General features: G+C 41.2%; 1 protein-coding gene across 3 annotated transcripts; it reads right to left on the bottom strand.

Annotated features, from left to right (window-relative positions):
* Window positions 1–1,232: 1,232 nt before the first annotated feature.
* On the bottom strand, window positions 1,233–26,410 carry LOC117556501 (E3 ubiquitin-protein ligase TRIM68-like). 3 transcript variants are annotated; one of them, XM_034231832.1, is made up of 11 exons: window positions 26,333–26,410; window positions 13,446–13,968; window positions 12,073–12,251; window positions 11,520–11,617; window positions 7,464–7,553; window positions 7,218–7,376; window positions 5,477–5,624; window positions 5,239–5,280; window positions 5,122–5,148; window positions 4,854–5,029; window positions 1,233–4,007 (listed from the first exon to the last, which is right to left on the bottom strand). In XM_034231832.1, the coding sequence occupies exons 2-11, from the start codon at window positions 13,955–13,957 to the stop codon at window positions 3,639–3,641; spliced, it is 1,800 nt and encodes a 599-aa protein (XP_034087723.1). In that variant the 5' UTR covers window positions 13,958–13,968; window positions 26,333–26,410; the 3' UTR covers window positions 1,233–3,638. The 3 variants fall into 3 exon arrangements, with proteins under 3 accessions (XP_034087723.1, XP_034087721.1, XP_034087722.1); XM_034231830.1 differs by lacking the exon at window positions 26,333–26,410 and having other exon boundaries at window positions 13,446–14,901; XM_034231831.1 differs by lacking the exon at window positions 26,333–26,410 and having other exon boundaries at window positions 7,218–7,361; window positions 13,446–14,900.
* Between the last annotated feature and the right edge of the window lie 874 nt (window positions 26,411–27,284).

Here is a 27,284-nt window from a genome sequence, read left to right as displayed (position 1 = left end):
GTGTGCTCAGGATGAGTTTCGCTGTGTCTCGCTGTATCGCCGACCCGGAAGCCTGTCCCCTCCTCGCAGCAGTTCGCAGCAGCGAACCTCGCAACGTCCGACCAATCAGAACACAGTGGGCTCACAGGGAGGGGGGGGGGCAGGAGCTCCAACAAGCCGTTTAGGACAGAGAGTGAATACACATACTTTACAGAGATGCTGTATGAGAAACCAATGTGAGTTTGGAACATTGAACAATATACATCTATTCTAGTAGACCTCAACAATGGAATTATGATCAGTAGAAATGGCCATGACATGGGACCTTTAATAAACAAGTCTAATCCCAATATAGAATTTGCTCAAAATGATGACATGTATTTATCACAGTTTGTGCAAGATGCTATATTTGACTGATAACGTGTTATTGTTGCACTAACAGTTCTAAATGTAACATTGATATATCGTATAGTTGTATAACATTGATTCCACACCATAGCGACAGTAGCTTTGGCAACAGTGACTCAGCAGCTATCATCACACGTTATCAGGAGGCTGTTACTCCTTTGCTTCTAAGTAGCCTTTAACTAGGAGAGGGGAGCATGAGGATTACCCAAATAACCACAGTCTGTTCTACATGTAAATTACAAAGTATATAACAGCACAATAATATTGGAATATTTTAAAATGTAATCTTAAAAAGCAGAAAGTGTCTTTAAAAACCAGGAAATATTATTTGTATGACTTGACCGGTGCAACAGAATCTGAAAAGATGAGAACATGTTTTCTAGCATCTCTTCTGTTCAAAACAGCAGCCTTAGCCTATGTATGTGGTTAATGACAGTAGGATCAGGGAATGATACATAATATATCATGTATAAGTTATACTGTTAATGCTGTAAAGCACAGACAAAGATTGTTAATTATCTGCATGATGTACACTTCATGTCAAGCAGTGTAACCAAATGAACAGGTCAGCTAAATGATCAACCTTATAGCAACGCAAAAATGATTTTTCCTAAGCTGTAGGCTATTTATCGCATTTTAACTGCACTTTATTACATGGCAAATAGTATTTGGTTTATTGAATGATTCAAATAACTCTAATATATATAATGTTGTTGCTTGGTAGATCATCAGCTACAGGCTAAGGTTTTAGCATACACTGTGTTGTGTTGCTAACCCTTTAGCAATAAGTACACTTTGAATCGTTCCTACATCTCAATCGTAACTTGAATAATATTTCTTGGACACCAGAATTGACATTTAATAAGTAATAAGACATGGAAAAATACAATGTATAAATGATTTAGCACGCAAGAATGTTAACCGTAGAAAAAGTAGCTGGTGTCTCAGACAAACAGTTAGCAGCTAGCTCATTAGCTTCAAAGATTTAAATTTTCAATGCTAACCCTCATGTCGGTGAGCAGTTTGAGCCATCAGACACAAATCTGACATTAACATTATCATAACAGGACCCTAGTCACATTAAGCAAATTATTTTAAAATTGGATAACCAGCTTTTATCAATATACCTTTGAACATCCATGATTTTATCCAAACAAAATTGCCAACAGTGTCACATAAACAGTGTACTTCTGCATGAGTGGTATAGCCTATTGACTAAATGTAACAGGATCAGTTTCTTTTTGGACATCACTAGTCAAATGTATTTGGCTCTAGAATTTGGATTTGTTTTAGTGACAATAGTACGTGTTGTTGGAGCTTCATAGTGACACTGTCTTAGCAGTGTCCTGGTACTCAGCAGAGAGTGTGTGTTGGAGATCTACCAAGACACACTCAGGACCAAATGTTCTGATTACATTTCCTGTTTGTTTCAACAGTGTTGGTTGTGCGGCCTGCAGTGTATGTGTTCACAGTGTGTGTCCTTGTTCCCATCATAACATCACTATTTGTCTGTTCACTTGATGTCAATAAAGTATCTCCTCACATACTGTAAGAGGTCAAGTCAACTTTATTTCTAAAGCACATTTAAAAAAAAAAAACTGTGAATGGACTTATGTGATAATAAAAGCAAAGAACAAAACTATAAACGTCATAATATGAAAATCATTGCAGCACAGCATAAGAGGAGGTCTTTATATTACCTTACATAAGTTCACATCACATATGATTGGGTTTAAACGATTTTTTTTGCTTTCAATTTTTTTGGGGAATGTATTGTTAAATATGTGTACAATATGTGATCTAAAAGCGTTACAAATATTTTTTTTATATAATCTTGACTTAGAGTTTCCATTCCCATATTGACTCAATAAGCAGAAAGGACCACGGGACATTCCAAAGACTGATACATGAGATCGCTGTGTAGAAGAATAACTACGTAATAACTTCTATGAACCATTTACGCTTCCCTGTTTGCTCTTTACAACAGAACAAACGTCATGCCCCAACTGGCCTGACAGCATTCTGTAAATTGTGGTCATGTCAACTTTGAATGACAACTCACAATGGTATTGTTGTGTTTGTGCCACTTAATTGCTGCTTGGACACCCAGCTGTAAACATTTTCAATTTGCAGTACAGTGCAGTGATCGTGAACAAAATGAATGAAGGTATCTTACAAATGCTGATCAGTATATTCAAATGTAGTCTCATGTAAACCATTGCATGACATACAAGTAAACAATAAAATAAAATCTTATTGTAAAGGAATATTTTAGTCTTGTTAAAGTATATAGAGTTTAGTGACTTGTCCTCGGGAATCTGTTTAATATGGTTGAAGTGTATTCCTGCCTGTAATGTGATCCATAGCTTCTCAGGAAGACACAGGTCAAGAGGTCATCTGATGTCTTGTGGGGGAGAAGCTTGGCTCATGTGGGTTTACAATGCAACGAGTCTTTCTCTCGACATCTGGCATGCATTAAAGGAAAACCCGCGTGTTTTAGGGCCCTCCTCTCTTTCATGTATAGATGGGTGCTTGGCGCTTTTGGGCAGAGTTTGCTGGTATCTTGCAGGGAACTGTGATATGCTGTGAACTCTCCGGCCGCTCAGGCTCTCAATAAATATCAGTGTATTGACAGGCGAATCCAGTTTCACTCATTTCATGATTGGCTCAACATTGCTGCAAAGAAGTTTTTACTTCACACTTATTATATAATAATATGTAATAATAATCATTTTAACACGTTGTTAAAGTAGTGTTAATGTTAAAGTTAAAGTGACTACTGAATTGACAGAATTCTAAACAGACACAATCGTCATAAAAAATATATTTTGACCGAGATGTAAGCCTTTAGGTCCGATATGATTGGACTTTTGCAAAGAGCCACACATTTAGCCAATGCTCTCATACTGTACATCACACTGATTTTAGTGTAGTCTTTCTTTTTTAATGTTTTCCCTCAGACTAAAAACATTTAGTTTCCCTTGGTTTCATCTAGGTCTCTTTGCTGCAGTGTGTCTGAATAGATATTTCATCACTAAATAGTGCCAAACATGGACATTACCAATGTGAGAACAGTCTTAAAGTATTGACATATGGACCACCACATGAGTGACACCTCAGGCATAAATAACTTAAGTAAACTTTTAGCCTCATGACTTACTCTACAGCATTAAATTGCAGATGATCAAATCTATTGCAGAGGTATCTTCCATCATACATGAAGCGAGTGGAAGTGAAGTCCTTTTCACATTTCATTCTGGCATTGCAACAGGGCAGATGATGAGTGGAGCCTCATTCCGCCCTGATTTGTTAGTACAGGGGCTGAAGAAGGCATGGATGGTGTCAGGAAAGACATCTGTGAATGTAAAGATGAGCAATCTGGCCTCCACATTGAAGAAGGACACCACCCCCTTATCACAGTCCACAAAGACGCCCACCCGCGTGGGTCTGGGGTTCACGGTCAGGTTGGTGGAGGGTTCTGTTCGGAAAGCGTAGTCCGTCCGATCTCGCAAGCTCAGGAACCAGTAGCCGTGGGCGGGGCTTACAGTGATTTTGCCCTTCCGATTGACGGAGTGACTTGCCACTCCCAGGTCCCAGTCAGTCTTTCCTCCAACCTCCACCTGTAGGAGCAGAGCGCTGCAGTTACTGCCAAGAGTTAAAGGGCCCTATTCTGCTTGTTGGGCTTTTCCTTCTCCTGTAGAACCCGTATAGGTTGTTTTGCTTGGAAATGATTGCAAAGGCCAAAATCCCTGTGTTCAAGAGAGTTTCCCATAAATGACATACCAATATCAGCCAAGTTATCTATGCCTCCCTTAGATGCAAGCTACAGTAGCAGTATTTCACAATCTCTCTCAAATTGTCATCTGTTTATTTTGTCGTTCAACATTGGGGCAGTTTTCCAAGAAAAGTGTAATCATTGACTCAAAATAAATTAAACAGCCTTCTGTGTCTCTGTAGATTGATAACAAAAATTACATAATCCTCAAAAACAGAACTTATTCATGTTGGGTGAACTGCATGTTTGCATGCACTCTGTCATAACTACACACAGGTATTTTCTCAGCCTGACATCACATGGTGCATGCTTCTTGAGACAGTCAGGGGTCAGTACTGTCAATGTAGAGAGCTGCATGAATGTGTCGTACAACCTGGAGATTAGTTACTATTTCTTCCAGTTTCCTTGAGATTTTCATGTGTGGATCCACAACGAAAAACATGTCAGTAAATAGTTTATTTATAGCCAAACGTTAACTATTTCCGTCTGGCAAATGCATTTACGCTGAAAAAAGTGTTATTAATACTGCAGGTGGAGATAATCATGCCGACAGTATTATAATGGTTTGTTTCTGCAGTATTCCCAAATCCAATGGAAAAATCCTCATTGCTACTAGTCGAGGGGTCAACCGAAAAAAAGACGCTATCACTGCACCGTTCTAGAACAAACAGTATCCGTACACATACTGTACCTCCCAGTAGTGGCGCCCTGAGCTGAGGCCCTGGCGGCCCAGCACACACACCACCCGGTCGAAGCGCTCGGGGTAGTCGGGCAGAGACTGGTGGCGCTCCCCACACTGAACCCGCCTCCCGTCAGCTGAGATGATGAGCCGTGGGTGGGCTGTGTTGGCATCTAAAAGGACGTTTGCTGACAGATGGAGAGATGTTTATGATTAAACCACCAATGAAAACATAACTGACCACTGTTTACAATGACAACAAACTCCTTTAAATCCTTACTTGCATATTCTTGAACCTTTCTTGTCTCTGCAAAGAAAAGAGAATATATTTACTTTTGAAATGATTCTGCCACTGATTTAAATTTGATGTTGTGCTGTTAGTTAATCAGGATCTTACTTGGGTTGGTCTTTGGTACAGCATGCTCCGACGATTGCTGGACTGTGAAATATGGGAATGAACATGATTTTTATACCACTATTCTAATAAACACTATTAGAGCTCGTAGAACACAAGTGTAGATACTGCTATGGTACAGGTGATCCTTTTATTTCTAAAGACTTTGCACACAAGATTCAAGATAATTCTATCTGTGTCATGATCTTCCCCTTGAAATCAACATCTCTCTTGGACTTACAGACTTTGGGCAGTTGCTGTATCTCTTCCTGGACGCGCTCCATCATTTGATAGACAGTCCTGAGAACCGCCCCCGAGGTCAGCTCAGACACCACAGAGACAGAGGACCAGTCCTTCGCTGGGGGAGAGCTGGACAGGGCAGGGAAGCTCTGCACACAGAGGGAATGTCTTAAACACATGTGATATCAACAGGCTTAAAGAAACACATGCCATTGGTTTTGGAGTTGAATCCCCTTTCAACTTAAATATAGCTTGTAGGAAGCAGGGACCAAACCAAACATGTTTGGAATCAGCACTCAGGACAATATAACGTTAAGCTGGGTTCCAATAATCACTGCAGCCAAAATGCACTGGATTTAAATAGTGGTGGAAAGTAACTAAGTAAGTACATATACTGTACTTAAGTACACTTTTGATAGATTGTACTTGAGTAATGGTATTTACTCTAAATATACTTCTGCTCCACTACATTTCGGAGGCCATATTGTACTTTTTATTCCACTTATTTAACACATATAGTTACTAGTTACTTTGTACATATAAAAACACATGATATATGATAAGATGCAGTACTGTACTGCTAATATATAATTGTATTAGGTAAGTAACTAATATTAAGTTTAAATAAAAAAAAAATCTAAATGTAACTTAAAATGATTGCTTTAAAGGTCCCCTATTATACTGTTTTTCGTCAATATATTACAGGTGTCAGATATATACAGACATGTCTCTGAAGAGACAAACAGATCATTGCAGCATTACCCATAATCCCCTCTGTTTCAGCCCTGTTTCCAAAGTGCTGATTCTCTGTCTGTTACTTTAGATGAAAATAAGGAGCCCCTCCCCACGCCCCTCTGAGAGACATTTGGTTACAAAGAACTCAATGGTGCTCTAGGAGGAGATTCAGGTGATAAGGGGGGGGGGGGGGGGGTTACCTTGGTTGCTGATTGGCTAATGGTTACACAAGACAACACATCGTTATGACATCACAAAGTGGCCAAAATCTGATCAGCTCATTTTCAGACAGGTTTTTATAGAAATGGATCAGGACAAAAAGAGAAGAAGAGGGGACACATGTTGATGTAGAAGAGACATGAAGAAGAGGGGACACATGTTGATGTAGAAGAGACATGGAGAAGAGGGGACACATGTTGATGTAGAAGAGACATGGAGAAGAGGGGACACATGTTGATGTAGAAGAGACATGAAGAAGAGGGGACACATGTTGATGTAGAAGAGACATGGAGAAGAGGGGACACATGTTGATGTAGAAGAGACATGAAAAAGAGGGGACACATGTTGATGTAGAAGAGATATAAAGAAGAGGGGACACATGTTGATGTAGAAGAGACATGAAGAAGAGGGGACACATGTTGATGTAGAAGAGACATGGAGAAGAGGGGACACATGTTGATGTAGAAGAGACATGAAGAAGAGGGGACACATGTTGATGTAGAAAAGACATGGAGAAGAGGGGACACATGTTGATGTAGAAGAGACATGGAGAAGAGGGGACACATGTTGATGTAGAAGAGACATGAAGAAGAGGGGACACATGTTGATGTAGAAGAGACATGAAGAAGAGGGGACACATGTTGATGTATAAAATAAAAGTGGATTTTGCACAATAGGTGACCTTTAACTAACTTCAGACTTGTCAGTGTCCTGTAGACCTGCATATGTATCACTACTGTATTTGTTGTGGTATCTCATATCTCTGTATTGAGTCCTGCATTGAGTACCCTGAGAAAGAGTACGTAGTCTTCAGTCAGAGCCAGCTGGCTCACGGCCTCCCTCCTCTTCCTCAGCTCAGAGACCTCCTCCTGCAGCTCCGTCAGCAGGACCTCCGCTCTGTGCTCAGCCGCCCACCGGCTCCTCTCGAACACCTGGGGGGGACACACCTTACATAATAATCACAAGTCTTATGTCAACGCTAACAGAAAAGGCCTGGAGATTCTCTACATACTTCCTATGTTGGTTTTATTTACCTCCAAGACTTCAGCTTGGCAGCGCTCCAAACTGGAGATCAGCTTGGAAAACACACATACAGTTCCTTGAGTCTGTGTCTCCACGGCAGCCTGGGGACAGATGGACATGACCACTGATGAAGAGAGAGCTCAGGGGGGGGGGACACAAACTGTGATCTGGGACCTCATTTATAAAGGGATATACGCTCAAAAAATGGCGTACGCCAGTTTCTACGCAATGTTTGCGATTTATAAAATACTAACTTGACGGGAAAACGTGCGGTCCTCCACGCAAACTCTGACCCATGCGTACGCACTAAGCACAACAACGGGAGAGACGAGAAACTGGAGAAATAAATAAATACGGATATGTTATTTAAAACCACCTCGAATATGTTGTGTTAATGTTATGAAATGTTTTCTCATAAATGATGCGGTAAGCAGGAGGACAGCATTACGTCTGACGCCGTGTTGCATTTCTATAGGTTGTAGATACGAGCATGGTTTTATATAGCCTACTATCATGTTTAATCGTGTTAAATGCCGTTTGCACTTGATAAGTCGCTCGTAAAACACAGGATGTATGAAAACTAAGAACATCATATGTGGTAAATTGTACAGTGTGGTGACCACCTATTAATACACTGGGACATAATTCATACATGGAACTACAGTTGGGGCTATTGTTCCCACACGGACATGTTATGTGTTAACTATGTTGTGTGCCCTCCTGACTTCACTCTCTTCTTCCCGGACTGCAACCGGACAACAGCTCCTAAATGAAGTACCCTTTTGCACCTTCATTGCACCGCCTCCGACTCCCTATCTCTCGGCACTACAACAGCTAATATAACACAACACATTACTGTAGTTGTATTTCCTTTAACTGGTGGATTATGGATATATAATTGCTGATCAAAAGCTGGAACACAAACCACCAAATACAAACACATAATTCAGATCCAGTCGTCATGACTCCACTCCGGAGGGATTCCCCGATCTCCTGTCCCCGGCACAAACACACTGCCTGAGGAAGGCTATGTGTATTTTTTTTGTCATTAACCTTTTTCGGACCACTTATTTATTTATTTTGGTGACGATCCGACCTCCATGCTGCTACTCTGGTTCAAACTGCATCCACCAAACAATATAATTTATCTCGACCTCCCCAAAATAACCAAAATCTGACACGGTGTGAGATGTCTTTTTTAGCTGTTCTGTCATCATTTCCTGCGATCTTCTTCATAAAGTCAGTCAGAATGAATGAATGAATGGGCGTTTATTTGACTATTTATAGGCAAATATAGGCGTTAGGCTACGTGAAGCCCGCAAAAGCTGTGCCGTATTTCGAGTCGATTGTGATTTATAAAGGGAAACCGGCGAAGGAAGTGCCGTACGGACTTTCCTCGCCGGTACGCAATGTTTTGTGAATCGGAAAATGTCTGTACCTATTTTTTTTATTTCTACTACGTAAGCAACCTTCCCACGTGAATCCTACGCACTGCGTTATAAATGAGGCTCCAGGGGGGTATAGTACGAAGCAGGATTTTCGCTTAGTCGGCTAACTTCAGGGAAAACTCTGGGTTTCCGGTCCTACGGAGCTGGTTCACTTTTTAGCGGGCTAGATCTCCATGGTGACTTATCCTGGAACCTAGCCTGTGCTCCGAAGCCGGATAGGTTCCAGGATAAGAGATCAACTCAGCGAAAGCACCACGCCTGCTGACCAATCAGAGCTCAGTGTGCGGAGGAAATACAGTTTAAACTGCCGTTGCAGGAAAGACGGCCGGCCAAAATCACCGACTGTGTGAACGTGAAAATGAATAGAACATCCCCTCCCATCTTCAGAGCAATCTGACTATTATAACATTAGCGTTAAGAAAGCTTACTTAAATATCTGCCACAACATAAGTAACCGGATCAGAGTAACATTAAGTACAGTCCGCGGCACTGTGAGTGCAGACGTCGATGTGTCCCATTATCATTCATATCACAGCATATCACATCATAATGTATCACATATTTCCTTATCTGAGTCAGCTGAGCCGTATCTGGCCGTGCAACACTCACAGTGTCACATACTGTAAGCAGAAGTATTATTTTAAGCAACACATTAAGTTGAGGAAACACTCGAGACAAATGTAATTAAAGTCAAATCGTGTTTTAGACGGGGCAGTGATATCATAAACCTGTTAATGTACGCATTCAAACACTTGTTCTGTTACCAGCTGTATTCACCTTGCAGTCATGGATGTTTAAAGTTTAACATCTTCATATTTGTCTAATTATATAGTTGACTTTTCATTCAGGAAGTATGACGCTGCGCTGTCAGTACGCTTCTCCATGTTTGTGATTGATCGAATGCTCCAGATACCACCCCTTTCATGTGAACGCGCACCTAACTAGATAGGACACGGCTGGCTTGAGCGATCCACTTGATAACCCGCGTCGTAGTACCGTTTAGCGAGAGCACGTATGTTTTGGATTAGGCCAACCGGCTAACTCAAACATATCCAGGTTAGGTTGAACCAGCTTCGTAGTATACCCCCCAGGAGACTTCCAGGCTGTACCAACCTATTACTTTGTGTATACTGGCAAAGGCGCTGCAACTGAAAGCATTTATTTTGAATGTAAAATCTCTGTATGAGAACCATGTCATGCTTTTCCGGTTATTACCCGTCCCCCTTGTGTGCATGTAAACAGTGTGCAGAGTCAAAACCCTCAAAGTACACCCTGTAGTGAGTAAAACTCAGAACACAGAAAATACCTCCCCAAAACGCCTCGTTGGAGATACGTCATTGTCCATTGTTTACTTCCTGGGTATTGTGACGTAGGAATGGCCAGTAGCCACGCCCAGAGCTATGACGCGAGACGGTCATGCGGTACCCGGAACCAAATGGACCAATCCGTGGAGCCGTTACGTTACTTCCGCGGAGCCGTTACGTTAAGCCCCCGCTGATTGGTCCAAATTGACCAATCCACGGACTTCCTCACACACTCAGTGCATGCAGCTCTGCTGATCTCTCCTCCCTGGCTGCAGGCTGATAACAGACAGCTGGGATCGCGGCGAAATTCTCTCCGCAGACCCATTCTCACTGCAGACCCATTCTCTCCGCAGACCCATTCTCACAGCGTTTATCAACCTTTTTCTTACTCAATATCAAGCCACACTTATTGTTTTTACTTCGGCTGTGACTTTGTGTGTGCTCAGGATGAGTTTGGCTGTGTTTTGCTGTCGCTAAACAAGGAAACCACACCTCCACGGAGCTCAGTGCGATTCACGACGTCCCGACCATTCAGAGCACACTGTGCTCACAGGGAGGGTGGGGGCTGGAGCTATTGGAGCTACAACGAGCCGTTAAAGGCAGAGAGTGAAATTCAGTGAATACACGTCGTTTACAGAGATGCTGTATGAGAAACCAATGTGAGTTTGGAACATTGCACAATATAAATCTATTCTAGTAGACCTCAACAATGGAATTATGATCAGTGGAAATGGCCATGACATGGGACCTTTAAATCCCTGGGACTGTTCTCTAGACCAGTGTTTCTCAAACTTTTTCATACCAAGGACCACTTAACCAATAAAAAAACACTCGCGGACCACCTAACTCCACAAATATCCAAAAACACATCGTTTTTTACAAATTGCCTGAAAATGGTACAAACAAGTGGCAACATGTGTGATGAAGGTGTTTATCTGGGCTATATCATGCAATCAAAACTTAAACTTAACCTTGCTCCATTGTGGAGATATTCCCGCGAGAGTGCGAAAAACTTAAATAAATGTATTTATTTCAAATGTGACATTTTACCAATATACTCACGGACCACTAGGGTGCGCTCACGGACCACCGTCCGCGGACCACACTTTGAGAAGCACTGCTCGAGACAGCTCTCAGGAAATCACGGTTTTCGTTATATAACACATACATCAAAAATAAATGTTTTAATAGGATTTTTAAGAATGAATATATATACTGGAGGTGTCTGTAATATTGTAAGAGTGATAGTTCGTTCAGATTGAACTTTTGCCCATATTCTAAAAAAGGATTCACCTTTCTAAAGAGTGAAACTCACCTGTATCTCTCGTAGGGAGTTGTGTATTTCCTCCACTTTCCTCTCTCTCTCAGAGATGAGACCCTTCAGCTTCACATCTGCAACACCCAACTGGGACTGGAGAAGAGAAAAACACACGTTTCCTTAGGGTTAACTTGAACTAACTCTATAACGTTTAACCCTGCAGCCTAACAATGTTCCTATTATTTCTTTAAATAAATGTTTTATGTCCAAAACAAGCCTCGTAAAAAGTGTTTTCAGCCAATTTGTTTCCACTGTCCCTGACTCTCAAGTTTTTCACTGTCCATCCCAGTTAGAAAACTCTCCTGACACACACACACACACACACACACACACACACACACACAACACACACACACACACACACACACACACACACACACACACACACACACAACACACACACACACACACACACACACACACACAACACACACACACACACACACACACACACACACACACACACACACACACACACATACACACACACACACACACACACACAGTAATGCACACACACGCACGAACACACACACACACACACCACACTTCCTGCTGTGCCACTCCCTCTGGGCGGGGGTGACGCTGTGCCCCCTGTGCTCTGCTGTCTCCACACAGCTGGAGCAGATGCAGATGTTGTCGGTGCGGCAAAAGAGCTCCAGAGCTCTCAGGTGAAGGGGACACTTGGGAAGATTCTGGAAGGAGTCGCTGGGGACACTCATGGTATGCCTGTCATAAAATGATATTCAACAACATGGAAAATTGATAATTCTGTAGTTTTTAAGTCAAATCAAGTGATTCTCAAAAGACAATTTACACAGTTGATTTTTTTGCATTTCTTCAGTAGTACATTTAAAGGTGGGGTATGTAATTTATTTCAGAAAACACTTTTTGTTATATTCCATGGAATGCTCTTAACATCCCGATAGCAATGAATATCTTAAATGCTTTGACAATAAATACATAAATTAATCTGTGGAAGCCGTAGCGCTGTAAAAAGTACGACCAATCATCTGAGCCGGCCCGGCTAAAGTAACTGGATGGCCTACCTGCCTGTCAGCCTTCCATCTGTGCACAAACTTATCTCGTGCCCTCATTGGTCATGTGCGCGTTCGTATGTGTTGGAGGAGGGGCTCTGTAAGGAAGTCTGAAGGAAGGGGCAGATTCTTTTCGGCTGCGTACTTTCAAATTCTAGCGCACTCGAGCTGGTTTCTCCATTCTTACCTACCCTACCTTTAATGAAGAAATAGTTAATTGGTCAATTTCTCTGCTGCGTTTGTGGGTTTGTTGACCTGGTATTCAATTTTAATTTTGAATAAGGACACAAAAACACGAGTGCATCTCTCCTGGCCTATAGTAGTTCTGCCAAGTCATTTCATCTGTGGAAATGTGTCCACAAATGTTTAAATATCACTATACTGTAAACCTATAAAAGTTGGATTGTGATATTAAAATACATACACAGCAATAGCCTATATCAATAAAATACTTGTTGTGTTTAATGATATATTTGTGGATTATGGTAGGCCTACATTGTGGATTGTTTTCTGTGGGTTCTAAATATTATAGACCGATAAGAACTTCTTCAGAAGAGGATCTAAAACGGAATGGTTTATTTCATGTGTTCTGATTGAGACAGCCAGACCGGGTGTTCGTATTTACTATAATATAGCCTACTGCAGATACCACAATGTATTTACACAAGCACTGAGAAGTGAGTACACTGAAAAAACAGAAACATTTACTTTGATTAAATGTATTATGTCAACAAATGTCTTGTCTGTATTAGATTAGTTGTATTAAATAATAATTTGTATTTAAACGTAATATTAATGCTTTAAAGTTGTTGACATAATGCATTTAATCCAAATCAACATTCCAGTGTTTTTGGTGCAGTGTCTGCGTGTCTGCAGTGTCTGTCACCTGCGGGGGGGCGAGTAGCGGGGAGGCGGATCTTGGTGCTCATCACTGAATGGAGCTGGGCTCTGAGGGAGAGGGTCATCGGGTGAGGAGGGGTGGGTGCTAGGCGTCCCCGCAGTCTGCAGCTGCTGGAAACGATTCATCATCTCAGCGAAGACGGTCCCCGGCAGCTCCCCCGCCCTCTGCGGGAGAGAGAGAGAGGGATGGCGATGGCGGGGGTGAGAGTTTGGATCGTCCACACCCTGCCCTCCAGAGCTGACGATCTGCTTGAACTGCTCCGTGATCTCCTTCAGGGTGCGGTTGATGTGGAGCTCCGGTCGCCTGCGGAAAGGCTCCTTGCAGAGGGGACACTCATAGGACTTGGCCCCCACTTTCGTGTCCCAGTAGGAGGAGATGCAGGCCTGGCAGAAGCTGTGGCCACATGAGGTGGAGACGGGGTTGTTGAACACATCCAAACAGATGGAGCAGGTGAACTGGTCTTCAGACAGGGAGGCTGCAGAAAGCTCCATCGCCATCCAACGATCAGCTGGAGAGAGACAGTGTGCTGTTAGGAAGAAAACATAGACAGACCTTCTACACTGAAACATCAATTTTAATTCAATGTATCATGTCAAAGGGCTCCACATTAGGGTAGTTGAAAGCAATAATATTACATTTGAACTAAATTGTTTTGCTTTCAACTAACCTAATACAATTATGTGAAACCTGTTGACACAATAAATTTAATTAAAGTCAACATTTCAGGTTTTTGTATTCCGTTACAATTAGGTACCTGCCATCAGTAACGCAATCTGAGTATCACAATGTAAAAGTAATGTAATCTGATTACTTTATGTTACTTTTGGATATCCTCAATATCAAATGCAATGAAATATGTATTTTTAGTATGATGTAAGACAACAGAACAATGACCTTAGGAAAGAAGAAACCAAGATATTTAGAGTCAAGTTCACATAATGCATTCGAAAAAAATATATTTAAAATAAAAAAGATTAAAAGTAACCTTAATGAAAACCAAAAACAACAATGTATTTATTTTATTTATTTATAAGTATATGTCTGCCTATAATGTATACAACTTTTTTAATCTAACTGTAAGGGAACACATTTACCTTTTTTTTCTATTCGGATGGCATAATCCCGTCCTTTAAGGGTTCATTCTAGATCTGCTGGTTGTTGTAGTGTGTTTTGGTCGTAAAGAAAGGAATCTACACCAAGGCTTGCAAGGCAGTCGAACTGGTTGCAAGGATATTGTGAAATACCATGAACCACGTTCACCCACCAGAAAGATGGCAAACAATGCAAACAGCTCAATCAGATCAGAGTCCCACAGGTTAATAAGGTAAGACTGAAGCATTCTTTTGTCACACTGAAATGAAATACAGAGTTTAATCCCGAACCCAATAAAATACCCAATATTAGCGGTGTGTGTATCTGCCCAAGGACAAGTTAAGGTAAAACCTAATAGAGGTGTCATACATAATAACCTAATAAAAGTAAATGTAACAACTACTACAGTGCAACAAAACAGGAAGATTAAATGTGGTCTCTTAAACATAAGATCTCTAGCATCTAAAACAATATTGGTAAATGATTTAATATCAGATTATAATATTGATATATGCTGTCTCACTGAAACTTGGTTGAGACATGAAGAATATGTCAGCATAAATGAGGCCACTCCACCCAGCCATATCAATACTCATATTCCTCGAGGCACGGGCCGAGGAGGTGGAGTTGCAGCAATCTTTGACTCAAGTTTACTTATCAATACTAAACCAAAATTAAATTATACCTCCTTTGAAAGTCTCGTTTTTAGTCTTACGCATCCGACCTGGAAAACTTTGCAGCCAATCTTATTTGTTACAGTGTACCGTGCACCAGGTCCTTATTCAGAATTCTTATCAGAATTCTCTGAGTTTTTATCAACTTTGGTTCTTAAAACAGATAAAGTAATTATCGTAGGTGACTTTAATATTCATGTTGACGATGATAAAAATAGCCTTACTGTTGCATTTAACTCTATATTAGATTCTGTTGGTTTTTGTCAGAGTGTAAATAAACCAACCCACTGCTATAATCACACTCTCGACCTTGTTCTGACTTATGGTATTGAAATTGAGCAACTATTAGTCGAACCGCATAATCCTGCTTTATCCGACCATTTCTTAGTAACTTTTGAAGTACTGTTACGAGACTACAAAGCATTTGTCAAAAGCTCCTGCAGCAGAAACCTATCTGTTAGTGCTATAGCCACATTTAAGGAAGAGATTCCACCAATACTTAACTCGATAGCATGTCTGCATGTAAGGGAGGAAACTTATACAAAATGTACACCACCCCAAATTGATCATGTTGTTGATAGTGCTACAGATGCGCTGCGAATAAAATTAGACTCTGTTGCTCCTTTGAAAAAGAAGAAAATAAAACAACATAGATTAGCTCCATGGCATAATGCCGAAACCCGCAAAATAAAGCAAAAGTCGAGACAACTTGAAAGGATATGGTGTTCCACTAAACTTGAAGAATCTCGTTTAATTTGGCATATTACTCTCAATGAATATAAGAAAGCACTGCGTAAAGCGAGAGCAGCCTACTACTCTTCATTAATAGATGAGAATAAAAATAATGCAAGATTTCTTTTCAGCACTCTAGCCAGGCTGACAGAAAGCCACAGCTCGATTGAGCCTTCTATTCCCATAGCACTCAGTAGTAATGATTTTATGTGCTTTTTTAACGATAAAATTGTTACTCTTAGAAACAAAATTAATGACCTCTTGCCTTTGACCAGTATAGTGTTATCAACAGCTCCCGGAAACGTAAGTTCTAATATTACAGCCATAAACCTTGAACAATTAAATTCAATGATTCTCTCTTCTAAACCATCAACGTGCATGTTAGACCCAATTCCAACTAAGCTGTTGAAGGAAGTTTTTCCATTAATTAGCACTTATTTATTAAACATTATGAATATGTCTTTATTATCAGGCTATGTTCCACAATCATTCAAAGTAGCAGTGATAAAACCGCTTCTTAAAATGCACAACCTCGATCCAGAGGTTTTAGCCAACTATAGACCTATTTCTAATCTTCCGTTCCTCTCAAAAATTCTTGAGAAAGCGGTCGCAAAACAGTTGTGTGATTACTTAAAAAACAATGATTTATTTGAAGATTTTCAGTCTGGCTTTAGAACACATCATAGCACAGAGACAGCTCTGGTTAAAGTCACAAATGACTTTCTAATAGCCTCTGACAAGAGACGTGTCTCTATTCTTGTTTTGCTCGATCTCAGTGCTGCATTTGATACTATCAACCATGATATCTTATTGCAAAGACTAGAGCACTTAGTTGGCATACAGGGAACTGCTTTAGACTGGTTTAGGTCCTATCTATCTGAACGCTCTCAGTTTGTACGTGTCAATGATGAATCTTCCACGCAAACCAAAGTTAGCCATGGAGTGCCACAGGGCTCAGTGCTCGGACCTATTTTGTTCACATTATATATGCTTCCGTTTGGCAATATTATAAGGAATTATTCTGTACATTTTCATTGTTATGCGGATGATACTCAACTATATTTATCAATCATTGAACACACACATACAAGATGGCTGATGGTGTGTGTTATGGCTCGGTAGCTCCCGATTCAAACCACCGGCCTCGACTAAAACCTACAATATATAAGACTGTTGACGGCCTAGTTATTGTAGAGGATGAGTTACTCAACTTCCTGGCGGTTAAAATTAAAACTATGACCCAGGACGAGCTAGTCCTTGTAGCCTCTAACACCTTCGATTCCGAATGGATCGAGACTTCTAAAAAGACGTTGTTTGAACTCTGTCCTGAAACCAAGCAGCGGTGTGTGGCCTTTAAAGGCAACCAGAAGGATGCAAACAATATTAAAAGCTGCCTAAAAGTGCTAAATGAATGCGGTGAAAACATCCCCCGTTTTGTCTCCCACTACCTGGATGAGCTGCCGCCTGTTACGTTTAACAACCTGGATGTGTCCAACCTGCTGAGCAAGATGGAGCGACTGCACAGCGAGGTTTGCGCATTAAGACACGTAGTGGAAGTTCAGGCAGATATCGGTGAGGACCTGCGTGCTGTGGCTGCGACCATGGACAGCAGAGTTGCTGCCGTAGAACGCCAGTTGGAGCCGAGTCATGGTGGAGGACTGGCTGTACCAAGTGACGCTGAAACTACCTGTGGGATCGCTCAGGGTGATGGTGCGGTGTTGGTGAAGGATGCGAGCCTCTTCTACTGATGTAGTACATCCCAACTGTGTTGACCCGCTCGCTGCGTCAGGGACCGTGAGTGCCTGTGTGAGCCCTGGAGGAACTGCGGTAAATTCGCAGGTATGGAGTCAAGTTGTGAAACAGGGCCGAGGTCGGAGGAATAGGGCCGAGGGCCAGTCTGCCTTATCAAAACAGCTTGTTGGGAAACCTGAACGGAGGATGCCTAAGCCTATTGTTGGCACTGCTGCACAAGGGAATATCAAAGTGATCCGTACGAAGTTGGTGAGTGTTTTTGCTACAAAATTATCGCCAGACCTTGATGCTGAGACACTGTCCGAATATCTAACTGAACAACTCGGCCGTGATGTTAACTGTCACCGTATTGACACTGCAAGCAGCAGATATAGCTCGTTTAAAGTGTGTGCTGAGTGCAATGAAGTTGCGGAGATGTTTAACCCAGAACTCTGGCCTGAAGGCTCAGTTGTGAGAAGATACTATGAACCACGTAAAGCGGAGGTGATAGGGGCTAGCAGAGCTAGACCTTTTGCTGGTGCGAGGGTACTGAATGGGGCTACGGCTGAGCTGCTTAGCTAAACGTTATGCGGGTTGGATCATTTAACTGTCGCGGGCTGCGCCTGGGCAACAGCGCTGCTGATAGGATCCGACGTGTAGTGGTGGACAACTTGCTACAAAAATGTGACATTTTATGCTTGCAAGAAACTTTCTTACCAAAGCAGGACTTGGGAAAGTTGAACTCTCTTAATGACAATTTTCACGGGGCTGGTGAGTCCACTACGGACCTATCTCTGGGAATAGTGAGAGGAAGGATAGCAGGGGGCGTGGCTATCCTGTGGCACAAAAAGCTGGACACTGTCATTAATGTCATCAGGCTTGAAGTTGACTGGTGTATTGCTGTACAGATCAAAATGAATAACAAGGAGTTTAGCATTCTCAATGTATATACACCATATGAGTCACAGCATAATGAAGATGAATACCTGAACAGACTTGCTTTTATACATTCTTTTATTGCTGATAATCATTCCACCAGTGTTTTTGTAGTGGGTGATATGAATGCTGACATATTACACAAAATGTCCTTGTTTGCTAAGCATATGCTACAGTTTTGTGATGATAACAATCTTATATTATCAAGCCAAATACTTCTGCCTACAGATAGCTATTCATATATAAGCGAGGCCTGGCATACAACTTCATGGCTTGACCATTGCATAAGCACTGCTAATGCCCATGACACTGTAAGATCAATCGAGATTGTGTATGAGGCATCAATGTCAGATCACATTCCTTTTATAATGTCACTAGATTGTGATAGTCTCCCTGAGATGTCTCAGGAGGTTAAAAATGCCTGTAACACTAAAGTGGATTGGTCCAAGCTCACAAATGAGGATAGGCTATTGTACTATGGGAGAACTGATGTCCTATTGAGTGATGTATATCTACCCAAAGTGGCAACTCTGTGTGTTGATGTGGGTTGTAATGAAAACTCTCACCGTGAAGACCTCTGTAACATGTATGATTGTATTGTGGGAGCTGTATGGGAGGCCAGTAGACCGTGCTGTACCTACTCTAGGAAGAGACACAACGTCAAGCCAGGGTGGAATAAACATGTGGCTGATCAATATGCTGAAGCCAAGAATGCTTTTGGGGCCTGGGTCCAGGCAGGTAGGCCCAGAGAGGGGCCTGTCCTGGATCTCAAAAAGCGTACAAATGCTAGATATAAATATGCAGTTCGTTATGTCAACAAACACACAGAAACATTGAGAGCGGACTCTATGGCTGAAAAGCTCCTTCATAATGATGTGACTGGCTTCTGGAAGGAGGTGAGAGCTCTGAACAGGGCCAGTACGTCATTACCGTGTACCATAGAGGGAGTATCTGGAGCCGATAACATAGCTGAGTTGTGGAGGCAACATTACTCTAATATACTTAATTGTGTTAAAAGGGACCCCTACAAAGTTGGTGATGTTGTGAAGAGTGACACAGTGGGAATTACAGCTAAAGAGGTTTATCGAGCAATTGCACAGCTAGCTGATAATAAAGCATGCGGCTCTGACCGAATCACTGCAGAGCACCTTAAACTGGCAAGCCCGAAGGTTGCAGTTCTTCTTGCCATTTGTTTTACCGGCCTCATATGTTGCCAGACTCCATGTTGACTGTTACTTTGGTGCCTGTCATTAAGGACAAAGCGGGCAAGGTAGGGAGCTTGGATAACTATAGACCAATTGCTCTAGCCAGTGTGTTATCCAAAGTCTTGGAAAGAATTTTGTTAGATAGACTATGTTCCTATTTATGTACCTCAGATAACCAGTTTGGCTTCAAGGCTAAGCATGGTACTGAGCTATGCATCTATGCTTTGAAGGAAATGGTAGAAACATATAGAAGACAGAATTCCACTGTTCTGATTGGTTTCATTGATGCCTCTAAGGCTTTTGACCGAGTTAACCACCATAAACTGTTTTTAAAATTGAGACAAAGGGGTGTGCCTAACAGCATAATTAGGATCCTGGCTTATTGGTATGCCAACCAGAGCATGCGGATCAAATGGGGGAATGCAGTCTCGGCGCCATTTGGTGTTGGTAATGGAGTCCGCCAGGGGGGGCTCCTCTCACCATGCCTTTTTAATATCTATATGAATGATCTATCAGATGATTTAAGTGTCTGTAAAACAGGGTGTGTGATTGGTAATGTGATTGTAAACCATCTTATGTATGCCGATGATCTGGCTATTGTTTCTCCTAGCAGTGCTGGTTTTCAACAGTTGCTAAATGTTTGTTCTGATTACGGAGTCAAATTTGACGTTAAATACAATACTAAGAAGAGCGCTGTAATGATCTGCAGAGCAAAAGGGGATAAGAACCTTTGTTTTCCAACATTCTACCTGTCAGGACAGGTGCTGTCTGTTTGCTGTAACACTAAGTATCTGGGACACATCATCACAGATTAAATGGCTGATGATGATGACATGTATAGACAGCGGCGTGTCTTATATATGCAAGCCAACATGTTGGCTAGAAAACTCTCTTGGTGTTCAGATAAGGTTAAGGTGAACCTCTTTAGAGCTTATTGCACTCCTCTCTATACTGCCCCCTTGTGGGTCAAGTATAAGAAGGCGAGCCTCAAGAAGCTCCAGGTTGCATATAATGACTGTTTGCGTATACTGCTTAGAAAACCAAGGTGGTGCAGTGCAAGTGAAATGTTCTGTAACGCACGAGTCAACACGTTCCATGCTCTTTTGAGAAATCGAATGTACAAATTCATCTGTCGATTGAATGTTTCTCATAACTCTGTCATTATGCTGCTGTCAAATCCGTGTCTCAGTGCTGTACGATACGTCACCTCTGTGGAAACATTGGTATAACTGCCTTTTTTAATTTATATTTGAGTGTTGTATGTTTTTTGTAATAATGGACCAAGAGTCTCTTTAAATAAAAGATGATGAATCAAGCCTGATGAAATTAATCATCTAAATAAAATTCAGGACTGCCTTAAGGACTTAAAAACGTGGATGACCTTAAACTTTTTGATGTTAAACACGATCAAAACTGAAGTTATTGTACTTGGCCCGAAGAATCTACGAAACAAATTATCTAAGGATATACTAACTATGGATGGCATTAATTTGGCCTCCAGTGAGACTGTAAGGAATCTTGGTGTTATATTTGATCAGGATTTATCCTTAACGCCCACATAAAATCAATTTCAAGGACCGCCTACTTCCATCTACGTAACATTGCAAAAATCAGGCATATCTTGCCTCAAAACGATGCAGAGAAACTAGTCCATGCATTTGTTACTTCAAGGCTGGATTATTGTAACTCTTTATTATCAGGGTGTACCAAGAAGTCAGTCAAGTCGCTTCAGCTGATTCAAAATGCTGCAGCTCGTGTACTAACCAGAGTTAGGAAAAGGGACCACATTACTCCTGTTCTGGCTGCCTTACACTGGCTCCCTATAGAACACAGGATATAATTTAAAATTCTTCTTCTCGCCTACAAAGCCCTTAATGGGCAGGCGCCATCTTACCTTAAAGAACTCATTATACCCTACTGTCCTACTAGGGCATTGCGTTCCAAGAATGCAGGGTTGTTGGTTGTTCCTAGAGTCTCTAAAAGTACAATGGGAGCCAGAGCCTTTTCTTATCAAGCTCCACATTTGTGGAATCAGCTTCCAGTTTGTGTTCGGGCGGCAGACACCCTATCCGTTTTTAAGAGTGCGCTTAAGACCTTCCTTTTTGATAAAGCTTATAGTTAGGGCTGATTAGATTCAGCCCCTAGTTTTGCTGATATAGGCTTAGTTTGTCGGGGGACATCTTACTTCTTCCTTCTCTCTGTCTATACCTGTGTACTCTCATGTTCCGATTAACCCAGCTTCCCCAAATGTCTTTCTTTTTGGTGTCTATATACGACGGGATCCGGAGTCATGGATGATCCTGCGCTCCTCTGTCCTGGATCGCGAGCCCTGGATCTTGAGTCGTGGCTGTGGTCCTGGATCATAGGTCCTGGATGGATATCCTCGTGGATTCATCTTCCTATTATACACACATGCATTTCCAAACATTTGGACTACCTATGTTGCAAATGTATTATCTTTTCAATTTACACACGGCATCTATTGCACGTCTGTCCGTCCTGGGAGAGGGATCCCTCCTCTGTTGCTCTCCCTGAGGTTTCTCCCATTTTTCCCTTTAAACTGTGGGTTTTCTTCGGAAGTTTTTCCTTGTACGATGTGAGGGTCTAAGGACAGAGGGTCTAAGGACAGAGGGTCTAAGGACAGAGGGTGTCGTATTGTCATACTGATATTTTGTACAAACTGTAAAGTCCACTGAGACAAATGTAACATTTGTGATATTGGGCTATATAAATAAACATTGATTGATTGATTGATTGAATCCCAGATCAATTGTACATGTATGTTAAAGGCCCAGGAACACATTGTCGTCATTGATTGTAATGTAATGCTTAATGTCTCTTCCCTTGTTGATGTTGAAAATAGAGCTTCTGTGATGCAAGAAAAAGGTCAGACTCAAAGTATTATCGTATCGTATTTCGTGTCTGTACGTCCTCTCTGTCTGCATGCAGCCTCAATGCAGAGTCCTTTCCTCATGAATGACTGCGTGAATAGAGTTCACATTAATATATCAGGTAAGATTAAACGATTTATGTCTTTTTTTACAATCCCCTTTTTTTCATTTGTCAGGTTCTTTTTCCTTGACCACTGGAAGAATCTGCAGATTGGTGGGGTCTGATAACTTCACCCTAAGTATGCTGAACAGGGACACAGGGTTGAGCTCCGTTGGGTGCCTGCCTGTGATCAGAGTTATTGAATTTGTTCTAAACCAATGCTTGGACTGATGAAATAAATATTTGAGATGATTAAGTAGTTAAGGTTAGAGTAGTTTAGTTTTGAGGGTTTTGGTTAGTGTTAGGTATGTTTTGGCTTGTAATGTTTCTGTATAGTACATGAGCTCTCTCCAATTTGAGGTACTATAATAATATTATATATAATATGAATCGTTTATTTTCAGTGTCTGGGTCCCTATTCCCAAGCTTCGTTTGGGTGTTCCATTTCACAAGTCTCCATCATGTCTTATGATTGAACTTGTCTATTTTTTAAACTTGTGAATAATTAGTGTGGATGTTGATTGGAGATGGTAATACCCAAAGTCCCCAAAAGAGACAGAACAGTACTTTAAAACGGAACCATTTGAACACTCGACCTAACGAGTGACTTTTATGCAGGCAACATTTCAACACACTAACATACACACTGATCAGGAAATTCAAGTTTGGTTGGAACACTTATGGTCTGCTGACCACGAGGTGGTCATGAAAAAGTTAAACATGGCAACAAAGTCGAAACGTGCAAGTCATCCACATCCACAGCTAAAAATAGTGCCAGTCAAACGCCAATGTGTTTCTGAAGTTTACCAAGTTATACATTTGTTTGCTTGGGTTTAAAGTAAAGCAACATGTTGTTACAATAGAGGCAGAGTATAATTGATTCTGATTGGTTAGCAGGAGTGCAACTGGTTTCCGGGGTTGATATGTTCCAATTGTATCCTGTTGTCAGAATAAAACAGTAACGCAAACTGAACAGCTGGTAATGAGTCTGTAACAGTGATATCAATATGATGTCACAGTGATGTCACCAGGGTTAGGTCAGTTCACACTGGGAGACATCAGGTTATAGTGCAGAGCGCAACTAATGACAAATTACCATCTGTTACTATTGCATTAATACTACTCACATTGCAATGATCAAGGTGATTTTAGATTGAATGACTTTGTGGTTTACATTAACAACAACATCATTGTAAATAAGTGTCAGTGTAATAGCTTTAATAGCTACATAATGCTTGCCTGGTACTCTCATTGTTTGCAATGTGTTTGTAGGAAGTATAGGAAGCAACACAACACACACACACACACACACACACACACACACACACACACACACACACACACACACACACACACACACACACACACACCACACACACACACACACACACACACACACACACACACACACACACACACCACACACACACACACACACACACACACACACACACACACACACACACACACACACCACTTCAGGGGACATTACATTGACTTACATGCATTTCCTGGAGACTTATCCTAACCTTAACCATAACCAACACATGCCTAACCCTAACCCTTAACCTAACCCTAGGGCTCTTCCCCAACCAAAACCTAACCAAGTCTTCACCCTAAAATGAATGATTCCCCTCATGGGGACCTCCAATTTGTCCCCATAAGGGAGGTGAGTCCCCACACGTGACTATGTAAACAGATGTAGGTCCCCACACGTATAGTAATGCTAGGCCACACACACACACACACACACACACACACACACACACACACACACACACACACACACACACACACACACACACACACACACACACACACACACGATGATTTCTCCTGATTTACACTTCTATGTTTTCGAAGCAGCACCAAAATACACTCTGTTTCTGTTTTACCCGTACAATGTCATATTTTGATGAGAAACTCTACCTGACCTGTGTTCATGTCACATATTTCTGAGGGATCAGAATGGCTGATAGAAGTGTTCCCCTTCACACAGTGGGCACAGTTTGGGGCTCTGGAGGACACAACGTTTAGTAAAGAGAGTGCTGCTCAGAAAAACATAAAACACATTCAGGCTTAATCTGACTAGATTGGATTTATTGTCCAGACACTTCTGATAAAGTGCAGTTCACAGTGGGTTCCTCGTAGATGCCAGTCTGGTTATATTATTATATAACTACCACTTCTCCAAATCTCACATTATTATCTTTCACCTTACAGAGGCCCTAACAGTCATACAGTATATTTTTGCCTTTATGTTTTTCTTATTCTTCTGCTTTATGTCTGCATTAGATTAGAATACTTTATTCATCCCAATTTGGGAACATCTTTTGTCACAGCAGCATGATAACAAGGCCTTGCCCATATCTGAAATGAAAAAGCAAATGTTAATGCTAATGTTTTGCATGATGCATTTAGCGTTCTCATTAACCCTGTTTAGCAAACCGCCGTTTTTAAGACAAACAAAAGCATCCGGCAATCAGCAGCGGGGTATTTATTTACTGACATATTTTAAGACCTTAATTTCAGGCTTCTTACCAAAAACAAGTTAAAATAGAAACATTGAGACAAGCGTACCCAAAGTGCTAAAAATGTTGACTAATTTCCATGTTTTATGACCCACTCCTTAACCCCTCTAATGCAGGGCCATTCAGTATTCAGTTGCATTTCCAAAGCTCTACGTCCTTAGACTAGGACGAAAGGTTGACTTTAATTAAATGTTTTATTTCAAAAGATTTCACAAAACTGTATTAGGTCAGTTGAAAGCAATACTATTAGGTTGAAATACAAATATAAGGTTCAACTTAATTTTAGTGCTTCCAACTGACCTATAACAGTCTTGTCAAATCTGTTGACATCGTTCGGTTTTTTCAGTGTGTGCGTCCATTACTAAGAAAGATTAGCCTAGCTTAGCAGAAATACTGAAAGCAGAACTATTGTTATTATGATTGTTCTGATCAGAAATGTCTCAGGCATGTTTCTTTGTGTTTCCCTGTCTCTACAACACAGCTCTACATCCTGTCAAAAGCAGCATTCAGTGCATTGTTGCTAAACCAGTCATGAGTGGAGTTCTGCATGGGGAAACAATAAAGCTAATGCAGCAGGCTCCAGCAGTCTGCACCTGTATTATCGGACACTCTTTCAACACATTGGCATTACATTCCTTTAGCTTTTGTCCAAAGCAACGTCGAGAGGTGCTCAGCTCAAACTCTGTACATATTGTATACTGTCGAATGTTATCTCACATTCTTACTGTTAGATAAGAGACAACAGTGTAGCTTTCTGCGTTTTCTTAAAGTACGGCAGACTGCTGAGTCCATTAGCACAATTTGATCCTAAACAGTATATAAATAACTATGTTAAGAGACTATGTGAGAGTTGGTTAACCTAATATGTGAAGTCTAGAGTATAGTTCACTTTATAATATGTTAAGAGACTGTTAGTGGTAGGTAAGTGTATAATAAAGAGTGGGTTAACTGTATCAAAGTGTGTGTTAAATGTGCCTTACCTGTTGAGAGATGGTTTCTGTGGTGCTGTATTCCTCAGAGTCCTCTGTGTCTCTCCCTCTCTACAGTCAGTCGTGTTGTTGTCTCCACACACACACACACACACACACACACAACACACACACACACACACACACACACACACACACACACACACACACACACACACACACACCACACACACACACACACACACACCCACACACACACACACACACACACACACACACACACACACACACACACACCACACACACACACACACACACACACCACACCACACACACACACACACACACACACAATGCAGTCCAACCTGCTCTACAGGTGCAGCCTCTCTCTGCTCTGTGAATCCTGACACCAGGCCAAACTGTCAGAACTGTTACAGTCATGGGCGTAGGAAGCATCCTAAATGTGGGGGGGGCATTTAAAAAAAATATTTCCTGTATTGTGGTGCATTTTAAAAGGTGGTTTGATACTTTTATGTGGCTATACTAGCATGAGGAAAATGATGGGTACATTTTGTAATTTCATCCAGTAGTAAGGAAAGGAAACATATTTGATTATTAATTTAGAGCCGTCTTTGAATTAATAAAAAGCCCATTTTTTGTATATTTATATACAACAATAACTATTTGCGAGTGCATTGAGAGATATTGTTGTGGAGAGTCATTTATATATAAAACGCAAAATACATTTGTGAATCCTTCTGTGAGCATTTATTAATATTGAGACTGATCTGACTCCATACAGATGTTCAGTTCACCTAGGAATGGTATTGTAATGGCAATTTCCTTTTCCTATGTCCTATATATTTTTGCCGTTACTTTCACAGAAGGGTTGAAAAGTGATCCAGACGCAGACACAAACAGATGATTTTCCGGTCCTTAGTTGTGGTTTATGATGATGTTTATTCGTCTTTACATACCAGGGTTAATTTAGCGTTCTAGTGAT

This window comes from Gymnodraco acuticeps, unplaced genomic scaffold (genome assembly GCF_902827175.1).
Source record: "Gymnodraco acuticeps unplaced genomic scaffold, fGymAcu1.1, whole genome shotgun sequence".
In the NCBI taxonomy this organism is placed as follows: domain Eukaryota; kingdom Metazoa; phylum Chordata; class Actinopteri; order Perciformes; family Bathydraconidae; genus Gymnodraco; species Gymnodraco acuticeps.
This window is presented reverse-complemented; position numbering and strand designations above follow the sequence as displayed.